Source organism: Schistocerca piceifrons, chromosome 9 (assembly GCF_021461385.2).
Source record: "Schistocerca piceifrons isolate TAMUIC-IGC-003096 chromosome 9, iqSchPice1.1, whole genome shotgun sequence".
NCBI classification, from domain to species: Eukaryota; Metazoa; Arthropoda; class Insecta; order Orthoptera; family Acrididae; genus Schistocerca; species Schistocerca piceifrons.
The window spans coordinates 206,515,995-206,540,383 of record NC_060146.1 but is presented as its reverse complement, the minus strand read 5'-3'; the positions used below and the strand labels follow the sequence as shown (position 1 = coordinate 206,540,383).

General features: G+C 39.9%; 1 protein-coding gene across 1 annotated transcript in view; it reads left to right on the top strand.

Moving 5' to 3' along the window:
- Positions 1-21,675, top strand: part of LOC124717075 (REST corepressor 3) — a 61,593-nt gene extending 39,918 nt beyond the window's left edge. The window contains exons 8-12 of the mRNA XM_047243760.1: positions 2,161-2,374; positions 4,582-4,717; positions 6,527-6,708; positions 18,303-18,547; positions 19,740-21,675. Coding sequence (XP_047099716.1) covers positions 2,161-2,374; positions 4,582-4,717; positions 6,527-6,708; positions 18,303-18,524 — 754 coding nt within the window. The 3' untranslated portion in view covers positions 18,525-18,547; positions 19,740-21,675. The remainder of the gene's footprint in view (positions 1-2,160; positions 2,375-4,581; positions 4,718-6,526; positions 6,709-18,302; positions 18,548-19,739) is intronic.
- Positions 21,676-24,389: the final 2,714 nt, after the last annotated feature.

The following is a 24,389-nucleotide window of genomic DNA, read 5'->3' as shown; positions in this document are numbered from 1 at the left end:
GTGAACTTACATTTACATAACATCAAATACTATAGCATATACATATATTAAACTAATAATAATGTGTTAGAACCTATTACACGAATGTTGGACAAAACATTTAGACATGGTGAGAAGCGAACAATTGGCATTTCAATAGAAGCCGGTAAGGCTACTCACTACACTAAACTGACATCAAACCTCGCACAGCCAATCCTAATATATTGACACTTGCTAAAAGCTTTAATCATAGCTATGTTACTAATTGAAATTTAATTATAACAAATTGTACCAAGAAAAATGCGTTTTTGGTGGATCCTCAGTGTGTCGTTGCTTTCAAATGGTATACTCTCATAACATGCAAGTTACAATAATACTTTTTCCATGAATAAGATGTTTCTCATTATTTTTTTGCAATGAATCACACAGTTAACAATGGGTTTTCGAGTGATTCTCAATTTGCTGGTGCTCAGAAACAGCATATATACATATAGGCTTGAAATGAATGCCAGTATGGCGCCTCACAACTCTGTGCTGAAGGGAGATGGTGTGCATGTGACATAGGTAGCTTTGTGCCATCTCATTGGTCAACACTCAGACGCATGCTCAGAATATCTGACCTGCTAGATATTGCCCTGCACATTCGGGAAGTCTCCTGAACGAGCTATTCCATGCTATGATGTCAGAAACTTGGCACACTCAAAGTTTGGATGCACGGTCTATGTGCCGACAGCTTTACCATTTTTTCTTATCAGCGTGCATTGTCGGTTTTAGTAGGCTGAACTCATGTTGCAATTAAAAGATAAAAAAATCTGTAGGCATTGAGAATTGCAGTCATCTGGAATTTCCAGGCATCATAACTCTTCCCGTCTAATTTTGTGATAGGTCTTACAGAAACTTTGTAAATTTTCTTTCATCAGAATTTGTGTAATTGGGGTAAAAAGAGTTCACCTAGTAATTGCAGCTGACAATATTTTTCTTAGTAAATTCTCATGACCCATAACCTGTTTGAGTATTTAAATATCTGCAGGGAGAAATAATGTTTTTTTTCATTAACTAAATGACTTATTTATCTGACTCGACTAGCGTTCTTTACAATGGTTGACTTGAGATGAACAACATACGTGATGATGAAAAACAGAGTAAATGCGTGTGCACCTCTGAAAAACTATGAACTTTGTTTTGAGAGAATTAAAAGTAAAGGTAAGTGTGTGAAAACTTTCCAACAATGTTCATTCAGTAAATGAATAAATAATAACCCGTGTTCACATAGTGGTTGCCTTATGTATGGGAAAGAATGTAGCATTTTAATTGCATGTAAACAGGTACAGCCACCAGGTGACAAGACATTTTGCAGTCAGCCATTGGAGAGTTTCTGTATTCTAGTGATTATAGACCCAGTTTAATTTTTAAATGGTTAGAAGATGCACCACTCAAAAACTGCAGACCTTTTTCACTTCAGGATTGTTGTGCAGGATCCTCTGAACAACATCTAATTCTAAGAGTGCCTGCAGTGTGTTGATAGGTGCAGCGGGCATCCTCTTCAGTTATCGTCGGGGCTCTGAGCTCGTTTTCCTCAGTAGTGGCCAGCCTAATCGACTTCATCGTAGAGATAGTTTCTCTCATGACTGCGCTTGTTAAACTAGCAGCGGACTTTTGCTTTAGAAAGTGAAGTGCCGACAAAAATCTACTGTTAATTTTCAAACATTGATGTGAGTTCACCTCCCTAAAAAGTTCCTTGTGAGGCTGACTGCACCTTAAAAAGGTATCCAACCAAAGACGAATACATGGCATTATTGTGAATTGAAACCACATTCTCCAAACAAAATAGACTTGCTAACTGTACAGTGACAGATGTGGGCACGTTAAAATCATAAAATAACAACTGCATTACTGCCTCAGTGTGACAGACTCGTGTAGTGAAACAGTTGACGGTTAGATGGACCACCCGACAGGCTGAGCAATCTAAAATGTGTGCAACTGACGGCGGATGTCACTGTTAATGCCAGCCTCAGAATGAAGCAGCCCAATGGCAAACTCTTAAAGTCTCAAAATTTCGAGTGACCTTCACGTGTAGTTTTATATCTGGGAAGCTACACCAAAGGCCAAATTGATAGATGTTCTTAAAAAATGGCTTCACATTTCAGTTTACTGTAAATTTTCAATTGTTTTTGCCTGCAGGCGTACCGGCAGTGTGCGTCCAACGACAGGCCCTGTGAAGAGAGACCGCCACATGCATTCCTTACTCCGACACAAGCGCAAGCCGCCGCGCGGCATGTACATCAACCACGACGACCTGGTCGCCATGGCATCATCGCAGGGAGGCGGTGCTGGCGCAGGGGGCGAGCACATGCTGAAGGCCATGGACCGCGAGATAGTCTCCCTAAAGAGGCAGGTCAGTAACTCTGGCAATGTCTGGACACTCCAGTGATTACATTCACAAGGTGGTGGACTTTTATGTTATTTATTTGTTAATTTATTTTCCAACTATCCTTGCATTCTTCAGTAACACTGCATTTCAAAAGCTTATATTCTCTTGCAGTCTGTGCTGATTATTGTTAACATTTCGTTTTCATATAAAGCTGTGCTACAAGCAGTTTCAGAAAAGACTGCTTATCACTTAAATTTATATTAGTTGTCTATATCAATTGTTAACATACTACTCTTTTTTGGAAAAGCTTTTCTTTCTATTGGCAGTCAGCATTTTATAGCCTGTTTAGTTCTGCCATTATGTTACTTGGCTGCCCAAAAAAACGTTCTGTACTACCTTGAGAATCTAGTTTCTTAATCCTAATTCCGTCACTATTGTGTGAATTATTTCAGCTATACTCCATTATTCTCTATTTACTTTTGTTTATAACCTCTTTACAAAACACTATCTGTCCTGTTGTACTGGTATATATTATCCTCACAAGCACAATTAAAAAAAATTGAAGTGTATAATTCACTCAGGCTAAAAGAACCTGTATTTGAGATGCATAATGTTGTTCATTTCGCAGTAATATTTCCCTAATTCTTGACATTTTGGTTACCTCTGTGGACATAGTCATCATAAAATGCTGGTCATATACATTATGTGATCAGAACACTTATGTTTCTCATATTAGATGCATTGTGCTGCCACCTACTGTCAGGGTACTCCATATCAGCGATCTCCGTAGTCAGACATCGAGAGAGAGCAGAATGGGGCGCTCCGCCAAGCTCGTGGACTTCGAACGTGGTCGGGTGATTGGGTGTCACTTGCGTCATACATCTGTACACTAGATTTCTACACTCCTAAACACCCCTAGGCCCACTGTTTCCGAAGTGATAGTGAATTGGAAACTTGAAGGGTCACGTACAGCGCAAAAGCGTACAGGCCGACCTCAGTAAGTTGACTGACAGAGACTGCCGAGAGTTGAAGAGGGTCGTAATGTGTAATAGGCAGACGTCTATCCAGACCATCACACAGGAATTCCAAACTGCATCAGGATCCACTGCAAGTTCTATGACAGTTAGGCGAGAGGTGAAAAAAAAACTTGGATTTCCAGGTCGAGTGGCGCCTCATAAGCCACACATCACACTGGTAAATGCCAAACAATGACTCGCTTGCTGTAAGGGGCATAAACATTGGATGATTGAATTGTGGAGAAACATTGTGTGGAGTGACAGAGTGACAGTACACAATGTGGCGATCCGATGGCAGGGTGTGGGTATGGCGAATGCCCGGTGAACGTCGTCTGCTAGCGTGTGGCGTGCCAACAGTAAAATTCGGAGGTGGTGCTGTTATGGTGTTGTCATGTTTTTCATGGAAGGGACTTGCATCCCTTGTTGTTTTGCATGGCACTATCACAGCACAGGCCTACATTGATGTTTTAAGCACCTTCTTGCTTCCCACTGTTGAAGAGCGATTCGGGGATGGCGATTGCATCTTTCAACATGATCAAGCACCTGTTCATAATGCACAGCCGCTGGTGGAGTGGTTACACAACAATAGCAGCCCTGTAAAGGACTGACCTGCACAGAGTCCTGACCTGAATCCTATAGAACACCTTTGGGAAGTTTTGGGATGCCGACTTCGTGCCAGGCCTCACTGACTGACATTGATATCTCTCCATGTGCAGCACTGCGTGAAGTATGGGCTGTCATTCCCCAAGAAACCTTCCGGCACTTGGTTGAACGTATGCCTGTGAGATTGGAAGCTGTCATCGAGGCTAATGGTGGGCCAACACCATATTGAATTCCAGCATTACTGATGGAGGGCTCCATGAACTTGTGAGTCATTTTCAGCCAGGTGTCCGGATACTTTTCGATCACATAGTGTACGGCTGCCGTGTTGTCTGCAAACAAAATGTGTGACTCTTTCTGAATGTCTCATTAATGGAATAAATTTGGTATTTCATATAATTCCTTTCCTGTGTACTAAATTCATCCAAGGAAATAGAAAAAGCCACAGTTACTGACCACTGTGAGCACCGTATTCTCTTACGTCCAGTTATTTCTCTCTTGGGCGTTAAAACAGGGTTATGTACTTGTATTTGCGAAAGGAAATGAAGCAGTACTTTATAATTTGAGTTAGCTCTGTTGCAAGAAACTTGATTAGATTTATCTGGCTTTTAACAGGTGCAGAATAACAAGCAAACCTTGAGTGCTCTCCGCCGAAAGACATCTGAAGGCATTGACGAGTACAGACCTCTGGACTCGAACACCCGTATCAATGCTCGTTGGACAAATGACGAATTGTTGCTTGCAGTGCAAGGTATGTGTATTTATGTATTCCTCTTCAATATTAGTGTTGATTTATATAATGGCTCAAAGGGAATGACAGATACAAATAAATGTCTTCCAAGTTTCTAGTGTTTGAATTTAATAAATGCCTGGAGGTAAACCAAGAAAGTTAAAATTGTCTTTCTGTTCTAACATGTAATAAAAATTTTCAGTTTTGGTCGAGACTACACTTAATTTTCATTCTTTCTCTCTCATCAGTGTTTTTCATTACTCTCGCCATATAGAGGAGACATTGAGACACAGACAGGGACCACAGAAAGACTTCTATACATTTGAGCTGTTGACCATAAGTTCTTCACACACACACACACACACACACACACACACACACACACACACACACACACTTGATCAGTGTCCCTGGCCTCTGTGGGTGGTTGGCGTAAGGAGGAAGCTGGGATAGGGAGGAGGGGGAGGGAAGGTGTGGGGGAATATTTAGTGCTGCTTGTGGGAGCATGCAGGGATGTGATGGGAGCAGGGTAGGACTGCTAGGTGCAGTCGGGAAGTTTGAAAGGGGTGGGGAGGGGGGAAGAGTGGAAAAGGAGAGAAGTGGAGGGTGGGCAAAGGCTAGTGTGTGCATTGGTGGAATAGAAGGCTGTGTAGCGCTGGAGTGGAAGCAGGGAAGGTGAAGGACTGGATCTATTGGAGGTTGAGGCCAGGGGGCTTACGGAATGTTGGACATGTAGCAGGGAGAGTTCCCATCTGCGCAGTTCAGGAAAGCTGCTGTTGTAGGAAAGAGCTAGAAGGCGGAGGCTGTGAAACAATAATTGGTGGAAGGCAGGTTGTATCGGACAGCATCTTCAGCAACTGGGTAGTCCAGCTGCTTCTTGGCTACAGTTTGTCAGAGGGCATTCATGTGAACAGGTAGCTCGTTTATTGTCGTGCCCACATAGAAAGCGACACAGTGGTTGCAGCTTAGTGTGTAGATCACATAATTTCCCTGACTACTCTATCTGTCCCCATCCCTACCCTAGCCTCCTCCTTACCCCCACCACCGACCGGTGTGGCCGTGCGGTTCTAGGCGCTTCAGTCTGGAACCGCGCAACTGCTACGGTCACAGGTTCGAATGCTGCCTCGGGCATGGATGTGTGTGATGTCCTTAAGGTGGTTAGGTTTAAGTAGTTCTAAGTTCTAGGGGACTGATGACCACAGATGTTAAGTCCCATGGTGCTCAGAGCCATTTGAACCATTTTCCTTACCCCCACCACCCACAGATACCTTACCACATCAGCTGCAGTTGCTATAGGCTATCTGTCCTCAGCGGCGAGAGGTAGTGGTTTCGTGTGTGTGTGTATCTACTTTACAAGAAGGCCTTTTGGCTGAAAGCTCATGTTTATCGCAGTATTTTTGTGATGCATGTCTGCAACTCAGTGTCTCCTCTAATGGTGAGTAGCAATCTATAATATTGTTGTTACTCCATCCTTGATTTCCCAATGTTTGAGTTTCCTTTGCTCTATTCTTCTTCAGTGTGGCAGCTTCTACCTCAAGGGTGGCTTTTTTCCATTCTAACTGTTGTCTGTTACTTTTGTCTCAATTCATCCAAATGGCTTCCCCACAGTAACAATTACTTATATGATATGTAATGTGAAAGTTTCTTCAGATTTTCCTCGATATCGAAAATACGATACCTGAACTAACAGTAGTGATTTTAGCATTAGACTATGACCCATTTTGCAGCAGGTAGTGTGTGTTTCAAGTAGTGCTTGGCAATATTGCCACTTATTGTTGTACTGTATCTTTACTGGAATGTTTAATAGTTGATGGTTTCCTGTACCAACAGGTGTGCGCAAATATGGAAAGGACTTCCGTGCAATTGCAGAAGTTCTGGGCACAAAAACAGAGGCCCACGTGCGTAGTTATTTTGTCAATTATCGTCGCCGTTACAATCTCGATGCTGTTCTGAAGGAATTTGAAGCAGAAAATGGACCCATTGTTGATGCTGAAGCAGACAAAGATGAGAAGGTTAGCGGCAGAAAGGATATCTTGCTGCATTTAAGAATTTTGCGTGCATTGTGTGTCTGACTGATCAACTTCTAAGAAAGTGCTCAACATTATTAGTTGATTAAGGAAGAGGTCGATGTGTGTCTTGTTGGGGAACAAGTTGTGAGTGTTGTTGTTGTTTTGTGTGTGTGTGTGTGTGTGTGTGTGTGTGTGTGTTTAATTAGTTTCAGTTTTATATGTCCCAGAGTATTTATTAGCCTTAGTATTCTTGAATAAATGGGCTCTTTGTATTGCGTTTAAGCAGTAAATATCTTTGTTGTCTGCTGTAAATATCTTGAGTGTTTCATCATAAAATTAACAGACTTAAAAAAATATTAATTATAGTAGCAATTACCAGTTGATATTGTTGGTATATCGACCCGCAACATATCAGCACATGATATTGATGAAAAATACATGGTTAGACCAACAACAACATTAATATTTATCTTCCATATTCAATAAAAAAAAGGGTTCTTGATTGTTTATTTTATTTAGCATATGGCTAGAGATACAACATCCATCATAATTGAAATTTACACTTCTATGTCTAGATTACGAATGTAGTCTATATTTTGTGGAGTCGCGAGAGCAAAGTCACTAGCACTGCCATTATACTTTCTTGTCCTGTATACGTTGATGATGTGCTGGATCGTCTGTTGTGTAGCACCACAGTCACACTCAGGCTTTGAAGTTATGTTCCACTTGAAGTGGGAGGTTGCACAATTCCCATGGTTGGTTCAGATTCTGTGGACCATTGTCTGCGTGGGAGGTTGAAGCCAGGTGGTGGCGTCTTCTTCACAGGAGGCATTTTTGGGCAGCATTTGTCGTTAAGTCCCTTCTGCCACTCAATGGTAGTTTGGTAGTTGCTGTTCCTCAAGTTCATGCCATCTCTTGTCGGTGGTTTTCTCGAATGCAGGCGATTAGCATTTGCGTTGCTGGTGTCAGAACGTATTGGTAGTTCTGGATTGTCCATTATTTTGTTGAATTCTCATAGAGAACGTCTTCATATCTGAGATCTGGTTGGGGGGGGATATGACTTGGTACTGGTAGCCAGTGTATGGGAGTAGATTTGATCGTGTCAGTGATAAGACACATTGTGGTATTTAGTTGGGTATCTATGATATTAGTGCGGGTGCTATTGAGCCAGACAGCAGCACAGTATTCAGCAGTTGAGTACACTAACCCTAGAGCTGAGCATCGCAGAGTTGAGGCTGTACATCCCCAAGTTGTTCCACATAGTTTATGAATTATGTTGCTGCGAGTTCTTATTTTTGCAGCAACATTTTGGAGATGATGTTTGAAAGGCAGCGTTTTATCCAATATGACCCCTAGGTATTTAGGGTACCTGTTGTGTCTCGATTGCTGGTTGTCCATGCACACCTTTAACTCCCTATTAGCCATTTTGTTGCTTAGATGAAAGCAACAAACTTCAGTTTTATTGGTGTTTGGTTTGAGTGCCCTTTTATGAAGTACTGAGTCAGCTTCTTGAGGCCTTCTGTCAGGATCTCGTCCATTTGTTCAATGGTTTGTTTTCTAATAGCAATTGCCCAGTCATGTGCATATCCGAATTTCTTTGAAAGCGTCTCTGGCATGTCTGAAATGTACATACTAAACAGTAAGGGAGCAAGAACCGGCCCTTGAAGTAGCCCGTTGTTCAACGATCTTTTATTGCTTACATCTTTCCCCTTATACACACAGAATTGTCTTTGGCTCAGCTTGGTGTTCAAAAGCCGTACAGTTCTTCTACATGGAATAACTTAAAGGAGCTTGTAGAGTACTCTGTCTTTCCATACTGTATCATAGGCCGCTGTTAAATCTATGACTGCTGCTGAAGTATTAAGTTTTCATTGATAGCCTGCTTCTATGTTTGTTGTAAGAGACATAACTTGATCTGTTGTATTCTTGGGTGGTCTAAAACCCACCTGTTCCACTGGAATTACCTTGAGTATATCAGGACCAATTCTGTTCAGTAAAAGTCTTTCCAGGAGTTTATATGCAATGCTGAGCAAGGCAATAGGGCGGTAGCTTTCTGGCTTTTCACTTGGTTTATTTTTCTTCAGTATAGCAATAATCTTTGTTTGAAGAGCTTTGGTATCTGGCCTCTTTCAAGAATATCAGTGTAGAATTTGGCTAGCCAGGCACGAGCCTGTTTCCCGCAGTGAGCAAAGAACTCTGGGTGTAGGCCGTCCTCACCAGGGGGTTTACCTAATTTAGTGTCACTGATGACAGTGTTTATTTCTTCCACGTTGAATGGTTTGGGTTTTGTCATCGGGGAGCTGTGTTTAAGGAGTTTCATTTCTTTCTTTATATCCTTAGTAAGATTTTTGCTCCTTGTGCTTTTGGAAATCATGACTATATGCGAGGCAGTCTTGTTTGGGTGGGTTTCTGACATTGTCTATGCAGTTGTTTTTCCATCTCCAAGATCCTTAGAAGAGACCAAGCTTCTTGGCTTGATTTTTTGTAGTCAAATGAACTAACTTTATCTTTCCATTTTTTCCTCATGGCTGCATCTAGGCTGTGTAAAAGCTGATTGCAATTTCATAGTCATTGCTCTCAGTAAATTGTTGGTAAAGGTTTTTGCTTTCTTGACTCCATCCAGGAATATATTCTTTGCGATACCCTGTAGGGATATGTTTCTGTGCTGCAGATATCATAGCTCCTATAAATCATTCATAAGCTTCATATGTAGGTGGTATTCGACGTATACAGTTATCAAGTTCTTCACTGAAGCCAGGCCAACAGGCCTTATTGAAATTCCAGTGTGGTCGAGGGTTGGATGTGATCAGGGGGATTTGGATGCCGATTTCATATATCACAGGTCTGTACTGACTATGAGGGAAGTCATTAAGCACCTTTTGAGTAGTTAGTAAAGGTTTTTTCCTTCATCTCTGGACATAAAGCACAGGTCAGGACAGCACCCTCTTTTCCAGGCTGCTGAGTTGAACATGCTTCAGTCTCTGGCATAAAAGCTGTGGAAGAGGTTGTTTCTGTCCATCCATTCCACTACTGCTTCGCAATTTTCATAATTAGTTTTGTATTTCCAATTCTGGTGGTGACTGTTGAAATGTAGACTGCTGGGTGTGATCGGATGTCTACAACGTGATTGGGCCACTTGGAATTCGGAGGTTTGTAGATGTTTGAAACCTCAGTGTCACTACTCTTATGACAACGGAGTGGATGTCGTCCTCAGTGCTAGTAGACAGAACAAAGGCATTATCAATAGTACTTCGCTCATATGTTGCATTACCATAGGCACGATAATGCATTGCTCCTAGAAGATCGTATCCTGGTATTTTTCCTCTGGATCGCAGCTGCTTTTCCTCACTGGTGTGTGTTTCTTGTATGACTACCAGATCAACTTCGTGAGAGAGTAGCAGATTAGACAAGGCTTCACTTTTAGCACAACTAATACCTTCAGTGTTCAGTTGACACACACGTAGGACAGATCCCAGGATCCTAGTGGTATTTTGGTCCTTAGAAGGTCCCTTTGAGAAATTGTTCATAATTGTCATAATTCTGTGTTGTATCTTGATCAGGAGGTAAAAAAAGACTTTACATCTGATTGCCTATTCCTTGTTGTTCCCTTTGCACCACCCATGCCAATTCGTTGTTGTTCCCTTAGTACCACCCAGGGGTCACAGGTAGGGTACTTTATGGTTAGACCTGCGGACTTGAGCAATGTTGGACCCCCATTTCTTGATTGTAAAAAATGATAACCAGTACAAAATACAATAATTATCTACAAAATCTGAACTGAAGCGAGGTATAACTAAGTCATGAAGTCAAAGCCACGGCAACCTCCATAACATTTTGACAAAAAAAATTATGTTTACTTCTTTTTTTAAATTTAAGATTGAATTAAAATTTCATAATCCACATAATCCCGCTACAAGATTACATATAAAATTTACTTGGCATTTACATAAGCACAATTACAAGGTCGACTTTTTATCAACATTTCAATTTTGCATTTTTCGTACTTATTAAGGGTCTTAACATTTTCCCACAAGAACTACACTGTTAATTAGTATGATGATTCCTACAGTAAGTATTATCAATGTACTTCGTAACAGAAGATTAAAGTACAATCACGCATGCTCATCGGTGACTCAGGAGTCCAATTCAAGAGCCCACTTGGCACCCCCAGGTGGGGCAATTGTATACCGAGTTAGACATTTTTTTTCATAACAAGTGATAATGTTGTGTGTCGAAGTGTTCGCAGCATTAATGCAGAGAATGGCCGGCCTTCATTATCGCGTCCTGAAGAAAAGATCGTTCCTTGGTTTTCTATTCTTTTCATTGTTGAGAAAAGCTAGTCACAAGAATAGGTAGATCCCAAAGTGCATGTGATCTTTGCAGCATTTTTGTGGATCTCGGGAAATGTTTTTTTTTCTATGATGAACGACACCACCGTGACAAACTCGGCATATTGTAGTATGAATTTTGGAAATCAGTAATTTCCAGCTGGAATAACAATGAGAAACCATTGGGTAAATCTGAGAAACGAGTGCTGAAAAAATTTAATTTTCATTTTAAAAAATGACGAGCTCTCAGAATCTTGTTTCAAAAGCCATCACGAGTTGGCAGTCATTTCCACTACGACGCCACGCATAATTATCACACTTGAACATAACTTTCGTTACATCATCTAGTTCCACAGTTTCAGCATACAGCATCTGTTTGTGTATGGAACAACGAACAGTCAAAATGTCTTTCCCAAATTCGTCCTTGAGTTTATTTTTAAATGAGAACGCTAACCTTGATGATACAATATCAACTGTGGCAAACAGTCTGTGGCTACAGAATGGACCTTATCCCAAGGGAAATTGATATTGTACACTGATTCCCAAACAGCTTCAAAAATTTGTAGTCCTGTTGAGGTATCAGTACCACATCTAAGGGTTCCTCAGTTACTTGCAGTACCATGTCGAGACCAAGTACAGATATTATAAGTTGAGCACAGTCACAAATGTCTGTGCTTTTGTCATGTGCTGACGAAAATGCAATAAAGCTCTTGGCTTGTTTCTGTAGTTGTCTCCTTATGCTTGCTACAATGCCCAGGCTTCGATGAGGCACTGTTTGTTAAAAAGGCAGATGCCTTCAATTGCCTGCAGCTCCACTGGAAACAAACATTCTGCAGCTGCTACCACGCATGATTTTACGAGAAGCGTCTCAGAAAATGGCTTGCCAGTCGTAGCTATAATGTGAGTGACTTTTTGGTGTTATCAGACTGCTTCTTCAGTTCTGTTTTCTTCACTGTCATTCCTGTGAAAAGTATAAACGCAACACAGTATGTGAATTATTTCCATTACTTCTGTACTTAGAATTCTTTTTGAAATTTATGTCTCCTGGTACATCGTTCCTCATCCTGGATGCTAGCCCTAGCTCGCTGTGTGCTCCTAATGTGGTGCGTGAAGACGTGTATAATGACGCTGTATGTTGCACTTCTTAGTAGAATTAAATACTTTGTGACAGACAAGGCACTAGGGATTTCCATCCCTCTCAATAAATAGAAATGGATACTCCTGTTGAGGCACAGGACTTCTGCAACTGGCCGTAACTGTCACTGAACATGGATTATTGCTTCAGCTGCGGCGTAACGGGGCCAGGGCGCATTGACTTTGCATTTCCCCACCAAACAGGCTCCGAGCCACTGCACTGCGCACTCCTCCTCCCTGGGGCTCCATGCAGAGATTCATGAAATTGTTTGCCACTTTGCCTAGTCTTGTATTTAGTTCATCGTTGTGATGACTACATTCAACTAGAAGCCATCTACTCTTATGGCAGGATATCTCTGTATCTTTGCGCCATAATCATGATCTTCTGTACATTCACAGACATGGAGAACAACAAATTTGTCCATGAGCCTTTGAAGGTCAACTTGAGTATGAGCTGTAAATGCTGCATTGTCAGCAAATAAAAGGTTGCTTACAAATAAGTCCTTGTGATAGCACTCAGATCTTCACTCAAGGAAAGGATATTATGTGCTTCCTCCAAATATCACAGAACCCTCTATGTCATCATGAAAAGTACTGGTTATCTTAGAGAGTTTTGGAGGACACCCAATTTTCACTGGTAAAACATACAGTCCCTCCTTGCTAACTGTATCAAAATAGCTTTTTCAGAAGTTTTGTTTCTTTATGAAAATTACAATAATTTTGTGATGTTAACAATACAATGTTTAATGTATTATCATTATTGATTGACTTAGTTAACTACTACATTTATTGAGTATAAATAAAAGAAAAATTACAGAGAAGTAAGTAAAATTGGAAAGTACCAATATAAGACTAATAGGCAATATAGAATTTGAGAGATAAACTACTCAAATGAAATATACATGTGTTTGTGTATTTTAGTTGCATGTGTCATATAGTTCAATACTGCATAACATTGACAGTTATTCTTTGCAACATTGTTTTTGTTTTGGATTTTTAATATCTTAGTGCCACAACCCAATGTTATTCTTTGCAACATTGTTTTTGTTTTGGATTTTTAATGTCTTAGTGCCACAACCCCCGTCTCTACCTCCTCCCCCCCCCCTCCCCCCTCTCTCCCTCCCCCTACTCCCCCCTCTCTCTCCCCTACCCCTCCCTCCCCCATCCTTACCCTCCCTATCCTCCAGCTCCATTTCCTCCCTTCTTTAAATAAATGTGTGATTGCCAGAAAGGAACAAGACTGCTCAGATGAGAAAGGAAGTTTTTGTTGTCGAATATTAGCTGAAGGACGGAAAGCAGTTGTACATCATGTCCTTACGCTTTGGCTGAGTCTTACACAAGACAACGTGCAGAAATGTTCTCAGTAGTGGGACATGTGAATGCAGATAGGTTAAAATATTCCATTCCATATTACACCAGGAACCTTCCCAAAGTTCTGTGTTAATCAAACTGTGATTTGTTGCTTTGTAGACATCCTCAGAAACGTTTCTTGACAGGCCTAAATTATTTCTATGCACTGCTACAATGTATACTGTTGTTGTGGTCTTCAGTCCTGAGACTGGTTTGATGCAGCTCTCCATGCTATTCTATCCTGTGCAAGCTTCTTCATCTCCCAGTACCTACTGCAACCTACATCCTTCTGAATCTGCTTAGTGTATTCATCTCTTGGTCTCCCCCTACGATTTTTACCCTCCACGCTGCCCTCCAATACTAAATTGGTGATCCCTTGATGCCTCAGAACATGTCCTACCAACCGATTCCTTCTTCTGGTCAAGTTGTGCCACAAACTCCTCTTCTCCCCAATCCTATTCAGTACCTCCTCATTAGTTATGTGATCTACCCATCTAATCTTCATCATTCTTCTGTAGCACCACATTTCGAAAGCTTCTATTCTCTTCTTGTCCAAACTATTTACCGTCCATGTTTCACTTCCATACATGGCTACACTCCATACAAATACTTTCAGAAATGACTTCCTCACACTTAAATCTATACTCGATGTTAACAAATTTCTCTTCTTCAGAAACGCTTTCCTTGCCATTGCCAGTCTACATTTTATATCCTCTCTACTTCGACCATCATAAGTTATTTTACTCCCCAAATAGCAAAATTCCTTTACTACTTTTAAGTGTCTCATTTCCTAATCTAATACCCTCAACCTCACCCGACTTAATTCGACTACATTCCATTATCCTCGTTTTGCCTTTGTTGATGTTCATCTTATATCCTCCCTTCAAGACACCATCCATTCCGTTCAACTGCTCTTCCAAGTCCTTTGCTGTCTCTGACAGAATTACAATGTCATCGGCGAACCTCAAAGTTTTTATTTCTTCTCCATGGATTTTAATACCTACTCCGAATTTTTCTTTTGTTTCCTTTACTGCTTGCTCAATATACAGATTGAATAACATCGGGGAGAGGCTACAACCCTGTCTTACTCCCTTCCCAACCACTGCTTCCCTTTCATGTCCCTCGACTCTTACAACTGCCATCTGGTTTCTGTACAAATTGTAAATAGCCTTTCGCTCCCTGTATTTTACCGCTACCACCTTTAGAATTTGAAAGAGAGTATTCCAGTGAACATTATCAAAAGCTTTCTCTAAGTCTACAAATGCTAGAAACGTAGGTTTGCCTTTCCTTAATCTTTCTTCTAAGATAAGTCGTAAGGTCAGTATTGCCTCACGTGTTCCAGTATTTCTATGGAATCCAAACTGATCTTCCCCGAGGTCGGCTTCTACTAGTTTTTCCATTCATCTGTAAAGAATTCATGTTAGTATTTTGCAGCTGTGGCTTATTAAACTGATTGTTCGGTAATTCTCACATCTGTCAACACCTGCTTTCTTTGGGATTGGAATTATTATATTCTTCTTGAAGTCTGAGGGTATTTCGCCTGTTTCATACATCTTGCTCACCAGATGGTAGAGATTTGTCAGGACTGGCTCTCCCAAGGCCGTCAGCAGTTCCAATTTTCAGTGCTCTGTCAAACTCTTCACGCAGTATCGTATCTCCCATTTCATCTTCAACTACATCCTCTTCCATTTCCGTAATATTGTCATCAAGTACATCGCCCTTGTATAGACCCTCTATATACTCCTTCCACCTTTCTGCTTTCCCTTCTTTGCTTAGAACTGGGTTTCCATCAGAGCTCTTGATGTTCATACAAGTGGTTCTCTTATCTCCAAAGGTCTCTTTAATTTTCCTGTAGGCAGTATCTATCTTACCCCTAGTGAGATAAGCCTCTACATCCTTACATTTGTCCTCTAGCCATCCCTGCTTAGCCATTTTGCACTTCCTGTCGATCTCATTTTTGAGACGTTTGTATTCCTTTTTGCCTGCTTCATTTACTGCATTTTTATATTTTCTCCTTTCATCAATTAAATTCAATATTTCTTCTGTTACCCAAGGATTTCTACTAGCCCTCGTCTTTTTACCTACTTGATCCTCTGCTGCCTTCACGACTTCATCCCTCAAAGCTACCCATTCTTCTTCTACTGTATTTCTTTCCCCCATTCCTGTCAATTGTTCCCTTATGCTCTCCCTGAAACTCTGTACAACCTCTGGTTCTTTCAGTTTATCCAGGTCCCATCTCCTTAAATTCCCACCTTTTTGCAGTTTCTTCAGTTTTAATCTACAGGTCATAACCAATAGATTGTGGTCAGAGTCCGCATCTGCCCCTGCAAATGTCTTACAATTTAAAACCTGGTTCCTAAATCTCTGTCTTACCATTATATAATCTATCTGATACCTTTTAGTATCTCCAGGGTTCTTCCGTGTATACAACCTTCTATCATGATTCTTAAACAAAGTGTTAGCTATGATTAAGTTGTGCTCTGTGCAAAATTCTACCAGACGGCTTCCTCTTTCATTTCTTAGCCCCAATCCATATTCACCTACTACATTTCCTTCTCTCCCTTTTCCTACACTTGAATTCCAGTCACCCATGACTATTAAATTTTCGTCTCCCTTCACTATCTGAATAATTTCTTTTATTTCATCATACATTTCTTCAATTTCTTCGTCATCTGCAGAGCTAGTTGGCATATAAACTTGTACTACTGTAGTAGGTGTGGGCTTCGTATATATCTTGGCCACAATAATGTGTTCACTATGCTGTTTGTAGTAGCTTACCCGCGTTCCTGTTTTCCTATTCATTATTAAACCTACTCCTGCATTACCCCTATTTGACTTTGTGTTTATAACCCTGTAGTCACCTGACCAGAAGTCTTGTTCCTCCTGCCACCGAACTTCACTAATTCCCACTATATCTAACTTTAACCTATCCATTTCCCTTTTAAAATTTTCTAACCTACCTGCCCGATTAAGGGACCTGACATTCCACGTTCCGATCCGTAGAACGCCAGTTTTCTTTCTCCTGATAACGACATCCTCTTGAGTAGTCCCCGCTCGGAGATCCGAATGGGGGACTATTTTACCTCCGGAATATTTTACCCAAGAGGACGCCATCATCATTTAATCATACAGTAAAGCTGCATGCCCTCGGGAAAAATTACGGCCGTAGTTTCCCCTTGCTTTCAGCCGTTCGCAGTACCAGTACAGCAAGGCCGTTTTGGTTATTGTTACAAGACCAGATCAGTCAATCATCCAGACTGTTGCCCTTGCAACTACTGATAAGGCTGCTGCCCCTCTTCAGGAACCACACGTTTGTCTGGCCTCTCAACAGATACCCCTCCGTTGTGGTTGTACCTACGGTATGTATACTATAATGCTAAATAAGGGCTGTCAGCCTCACTTTGACCTGTGAGGTAGGATTAAACTTCTCACTGTTCCAAAGTCAAAAACGAAAAGCTACGTAGAAATCCTACCACTTTCAGAAAAATTCCCAGTTCCGACCACAAAATTGGAAAACGAGAGCTGTAAACAGTAGCTTCACCGGTCTGTAAACAAAATAGGATAATAATCATGAAGTTAAAAAGGAGAAGGATGCACACAAAAACGCCACAGGTAACCGCTGGAACAAATGGAGTTCAAGATTTTCTTGTCTTCTGCAAGATCAGGCCAAACCTGCTTCTTTCATTAAATGACACCCCCAACTAGGTGATATTCTTACTCTGTAATGCAGCTTCTTAATACAGTAGGTGTATGCCCACCAAACAGTAACACTTGCCTTGAAAACAGACAAATGACAAAACCGGTACCTACATCTGTGCACGGGAATGCTCTCTGATCACAGTTTTCCAATTTCCAACATACACTCCGCAACACAACCTCCACTGCAGATGTTACAAAACTGGCCTCGTCCTGAAGCGGGGTAAGACACATTAAGGATAGTGTGTCCCACTTCCAAGCTTCTGTGACAGCAAAAGATGTTTGTAACATTTAGATGTAACAGGACATCACACTGTGGGAGATGATATAATATGTGCAGATAGGAGAACAGCTTGAACCCATCACTATTTCATTGCACCACACGACAGCAGCTGGCCGATTCCCAATTTCACGAGCTTCAAAACTGCTCCTTCAAGCCTTACTGCTTTTCAGCCACCAGAGGAGAATGTAGCTACTTCAGTTGGCCATTTCCTTACTTGTAGCTGTTCTGTATGGCACTGCTTCCTGCTGCAACTGTTAGAAGTTTCTTGGCAATGGCTATTGTGGGGAAATCACGCCACATTGAACTGCTTTCTTATGCCTAGACAAGCACCCATTTAGTTGGATTACAAAAAGACTCTCCCACTACGTACAAGCTGGAGAAAACTCTTACCCAGTGTACACAGTTGCCATAGTAGCAAGTGACAGGCACTGTCCAGAAATTGTATGTTACAGAGCGTGTTCTTGAGTGGATTTTATTTTGAAGTTTAAAATTTGCATCACTATTGTTGCTTTGTATTTGATGATATTTACCGTTAAAAACTTACTCTGGCAGAGTGCAAAACTACTCTGAAGGTAAACATCTCGTCCTTCTGCTCTGAGTTGATCGAACAAATTGAAAATTATTCTTGACAAATAGTTCCATAATAATGTGAACAGCAGCGTTATTGAGAAAAAAATGTGTTATCTTAAAAAGGATCTGTAACCAGAAGAGAGACAGTGCTGTTGATGCATTTTATGTGTACAGAAGCTTGACTTTTGCTGTTGGTACTTCAGTTAGTGTTTATGGTATTTGTTGTTGTTCACTAGATGGAGACCGATGGAGTGTCTTCTGGGAGTGAGGCCAGCACTCCGACACCTGGCGGCAGTTCGCCGGTCACAGTCACGTCCTCGGCAGCTGGCGGGTCGGCGGGCACGGCGGCAGTGATCGGCAGCACTGGTGCCGGTTCTGGTCCCGTCGCTTCTCCCGGGAAGAACTCTTCTGGTTTTCCCAAAACACCACCTGTAGGCCCGGGACAAGCTGCCAAATGATATTGGCTCTAGCATAATTTTAGGTGAGGGGCTCACAGTGTCAGTAGTGGTATCCACTCTTTGATTCAGCATTTTATGATATTGGCACTGCAACTGGTCCAATCGGCAAGGTTGGCTTTGGCAACTCTGTTTTTATTGTTCGTAAGTTACTCTGAGAGAGAGCTCAAAGAAGTAGAAACTGGTTGCTCAGAGTATTTTTGTCATCTCCCTTATTATAGCATGTGAGTGGGTACAAAATATGGAATGAACTTGGATCATTGAGAAATTAGACGTAAAGACTGCCAGAATAAGCGTACAGCCAAGCCCTGTCAGTGTCAACCTTCAGTAAAACTTAGAAAATCTCTAGAAAAACAGGGGATGTATGGAGGTACAAACCTTATGTACCTCAAGATACAGGTGTGTGTGTGTGTGTGTGTGTGTGTGTGTGTGTGTGTGTGTGTGTGTGTTTTGTATAAGAAATTTCTGTCACCTTTTACCTTTCTGCTGCTGTAAATTATACTCCTCTAATGAAGAAGTATAGAAAATATACTCTCTATGCTTCGAGGAGTTGAAGCAACACACATGAATAGAGTCCTTTCAGTTGCAAGGTGAGTATTACAGAGATGATGTAGAGGAAACAGTTTGACCTCAGATACGAAGCTGATATCAATCTGCGCAGCAGGCACTCAATTTTTGGGTTACCCTTGTATTCAGACTGAAACTTGTTCTTAGGGTGCAGACATGACACATTTTGTGTGTGTGTGTGTGTGTGTGTGAACAAAAAGACTTCCTTGGCGAGTCTCTTTTTTTATATACAGAATTTTATTCAGATTTGTGCTTAAATTGAAATTCAGTTTCTTTCAGAATTTGACGACATGTACAGTCTTGTATTATGTTTAGGCCAAATGCATGAGTCTTTCTCAGAAATGTGTTGCTTATCATGCACTTAAAACATTCTTTTCTTAATTTTGCTAGTGGAATATACATCCTGTTCCAAGACACTTGACTGTTTTGATCCACTTCTGACATCCAAACTGTGAATCTGAAGTAGATTCTGTTGTGGTTTTGCGTATTCTTATGTTTATTGAAATTTTGTAGCTTCCATGTCATTTTTCATCTCTCTTGAAAAAGTGTATACCCTTTCCTATTGTCAATCTTCAGTTTTGTGCATAATTTTGAACTTGAAAATTTATTGCACGCTATACTTCCAATTAACGCCATTCTTGTTTGTTTCAGGTAATTTTTATTTTCAGAGAACCATAGCAGTGGAGCAGAGCCAGTGGTATTGTGATGGCTGTTTGTTGTTGAGAAAAACACACACACACACACACACACACACACACACACACACACACACACACTCTCTCTTCATGCAGTGTACATTTTTCTTTGCTGAAGTCATATCACTTATCCAGTCATTGGAATTCTGCTGTGCTTGGGAAACAATGTGTGTTTCATGAGAACTATTGTGTAGTTTGTATATTCTGCTGTTTTTTTTTTTCTTTTTTAGATAATACATTTTGTGTTATCTATGTCATATGTGAAATATTGTTTGATTTATGCAGCTACTGTTTACGAAATATTGAGTGTCTCTGGATTCATTTTAGAATTGCTGTAAATTGAGTTTTTGATGTATGTAGATTGGGCAATTGTAAATCATGACGGACTTCCACAAATGCCGTAGAACCACGATCAAACTAGTCAGTGGAAATGCCAAGTAATCCGTGTGTTCGTAAAGACATATTCCTCCTAGAGAACTTCAGTGTTTGAAAAACAGATTATGAACCGACTAAGTAGTGAACACTACGATTTTACATGGACTGAATAGTGCACACTATGACTGACGGAGTCAACTGTGAATGAACTGTAACTACATTTAAAGACCATTCACAGCATTTGTAATCCTGTGGCCTTCATTGCTCTCTAAGAGTTTAAGTTAACCACCAATGCCTTCAGTGAGAGTGCATGAAATCGTTCTGCAATGAGTTAACATTGATAGTATATTTGGCTGTCACCAGGCTGGTCTTAACATTTTCCAAAAATCACAGTGTACAACTGTATGGATGCTCTCAATTTTTTATGTATTTAAGTACTGGTATATTTCTGTTTGTCAGTAGAAAATGAAGGAAAAATGTATGCTGAATTTTTTTTTGGAAGGGAGGAGGAGATTTATACATTTTTACCAAACTCCATAATTAATCATCAGTTACAATTCAAAAGTTTGAGATCTTTTATGTAAAACATTCTCTGCGTGGAGAGCAGGGTTTGAACTTGATTAACACTTAAGAAAATTTTATATGTGAGTGCTTGGGCACAATGCAGGGACAGTGTAATAGGCATATTATACATATATATTTATTATAATTCTATTAAATATTTATTTGTTTAGGGCTTCATTGAAGTTTTGCACAGGAACAATGATTAATTGCCCTGTCACTCTGTGTTGCTCTGTAGTTAATTAATGTATTGTCTAGTTCATAGTTTGAAAATATGTAAATATCATAATTCCTTCATAATTGTCGTCCTCATTTTTGCTATGTTGACTGTTTTGTGATAGTATGTGTTTGCTTTTCATTGCAGTTCCCCTTGTCTCTACTCAGCATTTTCTTTGTCTTCGTTAGCATTTCATTTAGTTGTTCGCACATTGCCGATTTTTAAGTTTCCCAGTTCATGCCGTGTGTTTTTTGTCTGTTCTGCAAAATCATTTGGGAACATCTGAATCCTAGCTTTCTTCATGCTGTGTTTACTTAAATGCATAGATTTCCTGTCTGTCCCTGGTTCAGTTTTACATATGGACTTTTATTGTTTGTATGGGGTTCTTGTGCTGGTGTAAGAATAGGTGTGGAACAAATAATCATCATGACTGATTCCATGATATATTTGCAACACAATATTAAAATTGCCTTACATTTATGTGTTGTGTGCATGTATCTTCCTTTGTTACAGCTGTTATAATAAATACTTGCAGCTGGTACACAGAAATCCAAATATATATTCTGTAGTGAATCTTGTTTTTCATTCCATTTATCATGCAAATGAGTAATCTACCTCTTTCAAATTTGTCATTCCTTATTCATGTTTTCGTGCCTCTGTTTTGCCCCTTCTAGGATGTTGCTTGTAATAAAGTTTTAGCCAAAAGCTTGTCAGCGTAAGACAACCTTACTGTTCACAATAATTTTTTTTTTTTTTTTTTTTTTTTTTTTTTTTTTTTTTTTTTTTTTTTTTAGGGCTGTTTGACCTTACGTATTCTGTCAGAGTACGCATTGTAATACTTGTCCTCAAACAAGGCAGTGTTCTTAAGGGCATTTCTAGTAATGATGTCAGATTTATTTTGATTTCTGTGTTGAAATTCTTATTTTTTTTAATTATGAAAGTGCTCTAAGTTGCACCCAATAAACTGTATGTCAGCTTTTTTAAGGTACTTCATGAAGGCTGAGATTCTGTCCCAAGGGGATACTAAGCCCAGTTCTGGTGATGGTTAACTTGAAAGTGTATCGCATCAGGCTGTACTTATTAAGACATTTTGATGATTGATATGCATGCAGTTTATAGGTATTATCTTTCTCCTTTGTAAAACTGGTATGCATTACAAATGCCAGTGAGTAGGTACAGTAAGGGAAGATAAGTTTCTCCAAACTGTAATAAAAGTGTTCTTCAGGTTTCTCTTTTATTTGTAAAGTCAAGATTTGTACATCACAACTGAAGTGGTTTTTTAATGTGATGGGGGAGCATCGAAATGTGCATTTAACAATTATGTAATAAGTATGCTAAAGTGTTTGCACTGTTTTCAACAGTAAAATCACTCCCATTGATTGTCTGGTGTCATGATAAACAAGCCCATTGCTGTTTTGTATTTGTTTAATATATTTGTTAAAAATAGATACATTTATCAGTTGTGTGCAGTTGTAAGCCGCCAGGCAGTTAGGTCATATGCAGAGCACGTATTTTTCCAGTTCATTCAAACTTGTATGTTGTAGCCGTGCATTCTCGTACAGTTATCTGTAGCCGTGCATTCTCGTACAGTTATCTGCATTACCTGTTTTGGTAGCTTTGTGAAAGATCTATTTTCTAAATGTTTACTAAAATCATTGAAAGCAAAAGAAAAATGATTATCCCATAGTGGAGTTGCTGATGTTCCTGAAATTCTGGGTGTTTTTGCAAATTTAACTCACTGCAGACAAATGAAACACTTAAAAATAGTGAGTTTGTTGACTGTCTGTAGTGTTAGGTATTTCTAGATAATTATCTATAATAGCCAATATGTTGCCTCAATATTAACTGGAGTGTGGCGTTGCACAACGACATTTGGTGTGAGTACTTAAATACATCGTTGTCTGAAGATGAACTGCATATCTCAGCACAGTGTGTTGCTGTTTTCGTCCCAATCTTCGGAGAGCGAGTGCATTAAGGCAACAAGTTGGAGTTAAGAGTGTTCTCGTATGTGAACTGTGGCGTAAATTAGTGCTGGTGCATCATGAATTATTCTGTATGTGCACACACACATTAACAGAACTGTTGCACTAGACCTGAGAGAGCAGAAATTACTCCTGGTCTTCATGTTTGGTATTTAATAGACATTCCTTGTTATGATGAACCCAATATTTCCATATTTTGGAACTGTTAAGTATTATAAAACAAGTCACCATGAGTGAGTGCGGGCAAGAGCGCAGTGGATGTGGTGGTAGCTGGTGTGGAGCACAGGCACGCCTCTTTGTATCAGTAGATAAGCTGAAGGCTGAAATTGCTTCTTTAAGGCTTGTTATTTTTTGAAGGAGGAAAAGGAATACTATCATCACAAATATCTCAAATGTTTGATTTCTGAGGCATTTCACTGTAGCCTGAAAGTAAAGAAGAAGAGTCAAAGCAATAATATCCCAATTTCTTTGCCATGACACTGTTGCTGTGTGTACAAGTTTATTTCAGATTGTTAGCCATGTAATGAAAATGTAACTGAAAATTTTGTTTTCATATATTTATCTCACAGGCAATAAGAATATCAGCTAACAAGATGACCAAAAATCTGAACTCATTTTAATAATCATATTTTTACATCATCCTGTTTCTTCCCAAGTGAATTGTAACCCACCTGCATAGCAATTATTGTTGATTGTACATTCAACTTTCATATATTATTGGATACGGTTTCTGATTATGAAAGTTACTGCTTGCGTTAAACTTAATCATGTGAAGAAATTGAAGACAACTATAAGTATGTTGCAGGTTCAGACTTCCCCTCCTGCCCTCGCCCATATATTTTATTAAGCAATCCTCTTAATTATTCTGTGCAGCGCCTCTGTGCTCTTAGTAAGAGATTGACAATCCCATTTTTAAAAATATGAATAGGTTTCATATGACAGAATCTGCATCCGGGTGCAAAGTGGACCTTCAGGTATTGATGAGGAAGGTAACCAATGGAGGTACAAGTCAGTAGTTACCTTGTCTTTTGTCACTTTACCTGTGAATAGAAATATCGGCACCTAGTTTCACTTTCTCCTTAACAATTTTTGCGATAAATGGGTTGTGGTAACAATTCCTCTCGTACATTCCAAAATGTGCATTTTCATACAGCAGTGTACACATTCATTACAATACTACAGAAAATTGGTATTGTGTGAGTGCTGGAAGGTATGGAGTGCTTGCATCTGTGCACTCAGTAGACACTTTCCTTTTCACGCATATATGTTTTTGCATCACATATAAAACATTCTGATTTATTTGCATTTGTAGGATTTTCTGTATCTTGGGGCTATTTCAATAGTATTTATTTCTCAACACAAATAAAATATACTTCTTATAAGTGTAATTTCTTACTTTTATATCTCTGTTTGCAACCATTTTCAAATAATGTGATACCAGTACTCAAAAATCATTCGGATCCTGTGTTTC